The sequence below is a fragment of the Alosa alosa genome, chromosome 10, assembly GCF_017589495.1.
Source record: "Alosa alosa isolate M-15738 ecotype Scorff River chromosome 10, AALO_Geno_1.1, whole genome shotgun sequence".
In the NCBI taxonomy this organism is placed as follows: domain Eukaryota; kingdom Metazoa; phylum Chordata; class Actinopteri; order Clupeiformes; family Clupeidae; genus Alosa; species Alosa alosa.
The window spans coordinates 34961588-34968566 of NC_063198.1; the positions used below are offsets into that span (position 1 = coordinate 34961588).

The 6979-nt window shown below is 45.9% G+C and overlaps 1 protein-coding gene across 1 annotated transcript in view; it reads left to right on the forward strand.

Moving 5' to 3' along the window:
• Positions 1–937, forward strand: part of tubb1 (tubulin, beta 1 class VI) — a 10378-nt gene extending 9441 nt beyond the window's left edge. Inside the window, exon 4 of the mRNA XM_048254672.1 lies at positions 1–937. This exon is cut by the window's left edge and continues 248 nt beyond it. Coding sequence (XP_048110629.1) covers positions 1–876 — 876 coding nt within the window. The 3' untranslated portion in view covers positions 877–937.
• Positions 938–6979: the final 6042 nt, after the last annotated feature.

Genomic DNA, 6979 nt, shown 5'->3' on the forward strand with positions numbered 1-6979 from the left:
GTGGTGGAGCCCTACAACGCCACGCTGTCCGTCCACCAGCTCATCGAGAACACCGACGAGACCTTCTGCATCGACAACGAGGCGCTCTACGACATCTGCTTCCGCACGCTCAAGCTGACCACGCCCACCTACGGCGACCTTAACCACCTGGTCTCGCTCACCATGAGTGGCGTCACCACCTCGCTGCGGTTTCCGGGGCAACTGAATGCCGACCTGCGCAAGCTGGCGGTCAACATGGTGCCCTTCCCGCGGCTGCACTTCTTCATGCCGGGCTTCGCCCCACTGACCAGCCGAGGCAGCCAGCAGTACCGGGCGCTCACCGTGCCCGAGCTCACCCAGCAGATGTTCGACTCGCGCAACATGATGACCGCCTGCGACCCGCGCCATGGACGCTACCTCACGGTGGCCGGCATGTTCCGAGGCCGTATGTCCACCAAGGAGGTGGACGAGCAGATGCTGGCCGTGCAGCAGAAGAACAGCAGCTACTTCGTGGACTGGATCCCTCACAACGTGAAGGTGGCCGTGTGTGACATCCCACCGCGCGGCCTCACCATGTCCTCCACCTTCATCGGCAACAACACGGCCATCCAGGAGATCTTCCGGCGCATCGGCGAGCAGTTCTGCCTCATGTTCCGCCGCAAGGCCTTCCTGCACTGGTACACGGGCGAGGGCATGGACGAGATGGAGTTCTCTGAGGCCGAGAGCAACCTCAACGACCTGGTGTCCGAGTACCAGCAGTACCAGGACGCCACCGCCGAGACCGAGTGGGGCACCGAGGACGAGATGACCGAGGAGGAGCCGACCGGCGCGAGCGTCACAAGGTCAACGGTCGTCACGGAGACAGTGGTGGAGACATCAGAGACGGTGGAGGAGTGAAGACGGCGGTGTGTGTGTGTGTGTGTGTATTGTATATGTAGTGAGTGTGTGTGTGTGTGTGTGTGTGTGGGTATTGTATATGTAGTGAGTGTGTGTGTGAGTGTGAGTGTGTGTGTGAGTGTGTGTGTATCGTATATGTAGTGAGTGTGTGTGCGTGTGTGTGAGTGTGTGTGTGTGAGTGTGTGAGTGTATCGTATATGTGGAGGAGCCCTTTGGTCTCTTCAGGAGATCAAGATCTTTTAGATGGCAGCTCAGGTTCTCCATTTTAGCCATATTGTTGTAGAACCTTCCAGGTCTTCTCTCCCACCCAAACCAAACGGCTCGTGTGTGTGTGTGTGTGTGTGTGTGTGTGTGTGTGTGTGTGTGTGTGCCTGGACTGGACACTCTTCCTCCATGTTCGTAATTATTATTATTATCATGTAAAATGCTTCTCACTGCGCTGTGTGACACGTGCTTTTGATTATTTGTATATTCCTATGTGTGATGCGGGGCATCTAGTGGGTGGGGTGGGGTTGGGTGGGGTGGTGTGATGTCATTAGCGGGCCATCTCGTAGGTGGGGTGGGGTTGGGTGGGGTGGTGTGATGTCATTAGCGGGCCATCTCGTAGGTGGGGTGGGGTTGGGTGGGGTGGTGTGCGGTGGGGTACCATGGGTGGATCCCTTTTGGCTTTGCTGGCTGTTCTGTTTGACACATCTATTATCTATCTGCTTGGTGTGTTGGAGCTTCTCTCTTCTTTAACACATACAGCTTTGCCCTGAGGCCTGTACTACACAGCAGAGTTTAGGCCTGTACTACACAGCAGAGTTGAGGCTTGTACTACACAGCAGAGTTTAGGCCCTGAGGCCTGTACTACACAGCAGAGTTGAGGCCTGTACTACACAGCTGAGTTTAGGCCCTGAGGCCTGTACTACACAGCAGGGTTGAGGCCTGTACTACACAGCAGAGGCCCTGAGGCCTGTACTACACAGCTGAGTTTAGGCCCTGATGCCTGTACTACACAGCAGAGTTGAGGCCTGTACTACACAGCAGGGTTGAGGCCTGTACTACACAGCAGAGTTGAGGCCTGTACTACACAGCAGAGGCCCTGAGGCCTGTACTACACAGCTGCGTTTAGGCCTGTACTACACAGGAGAGGCCCTGAGGCCTGTACTACACAGCAGGGTTGAGGCCTGTACTACACAGCAGAGGCCCTGAGACCTGTACTACACAGCTGAGTTTAGGCCTGTACTACACAGCAGAGGCCCTGAGGCCTGTACTACACAGCAGGGTTGAGGCCTGTACTACAGAGCAGGGTTGAGGCCTGTACTACACAGCAGGGTTGTTAGTGATACAAAGATGGTTCTCTCTTAGCCCAAGTACATCGCCGTGCTAACTTATGCTGAACTCTTTCCCTCCACTGGAGCAGGTTGTTGATGTTTAAGATAAAAGATCGAAACACAAAACAGAACTGTCTCACAACCGATCTAATATGTTGGTATAATGGATGCAGTAATCAGTCTGCAAGCTTCTCTCAAATAGGCTAGCAGCGGAATTTAAACATGTTTGATTCCGTAAATATATTCAACACTGCTGCAAGTGAGCGCATATTAGTATGGATGTACCATAAGACCAAGTGAGCTCATATTAGTGTATTAGTAAATTAGTATGGATGCACCATAAGACCATGTGAGCTCATATTAGTATATTAGTATATTAGTATGGATGCACCATAAGACCAAGTTAGCGCATATTAGTATATTAGTATGGATGCACCATAAGACCAAGTGAGCTCATATTAGTATTTTAGTATATTAGTATATTAGTATGGATGTACCATAAGACCAAGTGAGTGCACATTAGTATAGATGCACCATAAGACCAAGTGAGCGCATATTAGTTTATTAGTTTATTAGTATGGATGCACCATAAGACCAAGTGACCGCATATTAGTATATTAGTTTATTAGTATGGATGCACCATAAGACCAAGTGACCGCATATTAGTATATTAGTATATTAGTATGGATATACTATAAGACCAAGTGAGCTCATATTAGTATGGATGCACCATAAGACCAAGTGAGCGCATATTAGTATATTAGTTTATTAGTATGGATGTATCATAAGACCAAGTGAGCTCATATTAGAATATTAGTATATTAGTATATTAGTATGGATGTACCATAAGACCAAGTGAGCGCATATTAGTATATTAGTATCAATGTACCATAAGACCAATTGAGCTCATATTAGAATATTAGTATATTAGTATGGATGTACCATAAGACCAAGTGAGCTCATATTAGAATATTAGTATATTAGTATAGATGTACCATAAGACCAAGTGAGCTCATTAGTATGGATGCACCATAAGACCAAGTGAGCGCATATTAGTATATTAGTATGGATGTACCATAAGACCAAGTGAGCTCATATTAGAATATTAGTATATTAGTATATTAGTATGGATGTACCATAAGACCAAGTGAGCTCATTAGTATGGATGCACCATAAGACCAAGTGAGTGCATATTAGTATATTAGTATGGATGCACCATAAGACCAAGTGAGCTCATATTAGTATCAATGTACCATAAGACTATATCATAGCGACAGATTCAGTTATTGCAATACTGTCAGTTAAAAATCACCCTCTGTGATCTTCTCGTACAGAACTGAATAAGTAATCGTTTGTTTTTAATAATTCAAACACCACATTTTTATGTGAATGCGCTCATAGTTTGACTGTTTAACTTTACAGGGTGACTTCACATTTGATAGCCTTTGTGGCACTTTGTGTCGAAGTTTATGCGTGACTGTGGTTAGATTTAGTCCAACCAGCATACAAAAAGACATCACTGGGCATGCTGGACTTGCTGTAGTACACCTGGCCTGTAGTACACCTGGTCTGTAGTACACCTGGTTTGTAGTACACCTGGTCTGTAGTACACCTGGTCTGTAGTCCAAGCACCTGGCCTGTAGTACAAGCACCTGGTCTGTAGTACACCTGGTCTGTAGCACTCCTGGCCTGTAAAACACCTGGCCTGTAGTACACCTGGTCTGTAGTCCCAGAACCTGGTCTGTAGTACACCTGGCCTGTAGTCCAAGCACCTGGCCTGTAGAACACCTGGTCTGTTGTACACCTAGCCTGTAGTACACCTGGCCTGTAGTCCAAGCACCTGGTCTGTAGTACACCTGGCCTGTAGTCCAAGCACCTGGTCTGTAGTACACCTGGTCTGTAGTACACCTGGCCTGTAGAACACCTGGTCTGTAGTACACCTGGCCTGTAGTACACCTGGTCTGTTCGTTTGGAAACATGGTCCTACTTCCTGTTCTCTCAAACCAAATTTGTTCTGTTTTTTTTATGGACATCTAGTATCAAATAAATCTGAGTAGCATTTCTACAGTGTGTGGCTTTTTATACTCATATTAATCTATACTCATATTAATCTAGTATACTAATTTAATCCTATGTAATACTATTTAAATTATATCTGTATACTAATTTAATCCTATTTAATCTAGTATACTAATGTAATCCTATTTAATCATATTAATAGTATGAATATTAATATAGCTATTCATGCTACTCCATATTTGCCCATATTTTGTTTCAGGGCTGGGGTGGTATTTGCCCTGGATTTCAGGGTTGGGGTGGTATTTGCCCTGGGTTTCAGGGTTGGGGTGGTATTTGCCCTATTTGCCCTGGGTTTCAGGGCTGGGGTGGTATTTGCCCTGGGTGGTATTTGCCCGGGGTTTCAGTTCTGAATGCTGACAGGGGAATTGCACAGTTGAAGAATAGTACAGTTATTTAGACACAATACAACCTCACAACAGGACACTGGGAGTTCTAATACAACCTCACAACATGACACTAGGAGTTCTAATACAACCTCACAACAGGACACTGGGAGTTCTAATACAACCTCACAACATGACACTGGGAGTTCTAATACAACCTCACAACAGGACACTGGGAGTTCTAATACAACCTCACAACAGGACACTAGGAGTTCTAATACAACCTCACAACATGACACTGGGAGTTCTAATACAACCTCACAACATGACGCTGGGAGTTCTAATACAACCTCACAACAGGACGCTGGGAGTTCTAATACAACCTCATAACAGGACGCTGGGAGTTCTAGAGACTGAAACAATGTGATCCAGACAGCAGTCTACTGGAGCAGAGGGAAGTCTGGTCATGTGGTTATTGTGTGTGTGTGTGTGTGTGTACAGTATGTGGTGTGTGTGTGTGACTGACATCCCCCTCCCTCTGCAGTGCATGTGCCGTGGGGAGATTAGATATCATACGCTGGGCACAATGCTAGCGGCTCCCACGGCTGCCTCTGCTGGGCACAGAGATAAGACCTCGTGCACAGAGGATGGTGTGTGTGTGTGTGTGTGTGCACTTCTCTACATCACAGCAGAGTGCGTCAAATACAACTACAACTGGAACTCATTCACACAGGCACCTGTTCCCACTGCTGCTTTTAGAACACAAACATGTTCCCACTGTTGCCTTTAGAACACAAACATGTTCCCACTGCTGCTTTTAGAACACAAACATGTTCCCACTGCTGCCTTTAGAACACAAACATGGCACCTGTTCCCACCGGTCCCTTTAGAACACAAACATGTTCCCACTGCTGCCTTTAGAACACAAACATGTTCCCACTGCTGCCTTTAGAACACAAACATGGCACCTGTTCTCACTGCTGCCTTTAGAACACAAACATGTTCCCACTGATGCCTTTAGAACACAAACATGTTCCCACTGCTGCTTTTAGAACACAAATGCATCACTGCAGAAGCACAACACGCTCTTCACTGGCACTACTAGAGCAGCTTTACAGTGCAGACCACACACTCTTCTGACCTCTAGTGGCTAAAGAGTGCATGACAGGGGTCAGGGCATTTTTAAAGCACAAATCGAATGACTTTTAAAGGAGAATTCCGGTGTGATATTGACCTAAAGTGTATTGAAACATGATACCAGTGTGAGCGTATGTCTCATAGCCCATCTCGGCTTGTCCCCTGCACTCCAAAATCACAAGCTAGTTAGCCGATGCTACCAACAGCTTTTCAATAGTGGTGCTTGACATCGGGCTAGCCATGCAAATAAATCACTGTTTTACACCCATTTACAAGGCTCAATATATCTCCACACTTCATTGGTAGACTTCCGAGGGCCCTGACATTTAAAACGAGACATTGAGAACTTTGAAAAAGCACTGGTAGTTTACTTACAAGGCGATTTATACAGACAGTATCTTCCGCGAAGTTTAGCGTTTGCAGCCATCTTGAATTTAGTCACGATAAGTCGAGCAGCGAGTAAGAATGAACAGGTATGATAAGGGATCAGATTCCAAAAATAATTCAGTGGAAATGCTTAGATTCCAGTTGCTGCTACTGGAAGAAACTGGAATCCATGCATTTTCACTGAATTATTTTTGCCACTATTCACCACTATTGAAAAAGCTGTTGGTAGCATCGGCTAACTAGCGCCAGATTTTGGAGTGCAGGGGACAAGCCGAGATGGGCTATGAGACATACGTTCACACTCGGTATCATGTTTCAATACACTTTAGGTCAATATCACACCGGAATTCTCCTTTAAGACTTCTTAAGGCCTCGGAAACGGAAGGGGGAAAAATACCATTACTGCGGTGTTGACTTATTGTATACAATAAGTATACAATAAATATACAATACCCAGATCACTTTTTCCTTCATCATAATTGTTGTTGCTGAATGCTGTGGAATGAGTGATTGTCGGGGCATGAGGGCTTTGTCAGAGTGTGCACTAAACACAGGAAACTACCAGGCAATGGACACAGGGCTGTTTGAGTAGACAGAGCAGGCATTGGGCACAGGGCTGTTTGAGTGGACAGAGCAGACATTTCAAATTTCATGTGAGAATCTAGTGATGGCCATGACCATGGCAACATAACATACTAAATACATTTGCATTTATTCATTTAGCAGACACTTTTATCCAAAGTGACTTCTGTCAAATATATTACAAGCGCCATTTTACTACACTACCACCACCCCATACAACATATATATACACATACACGTGTGTGTGTGTGTGTGTGTGTGTGTACTAAATACATAAAC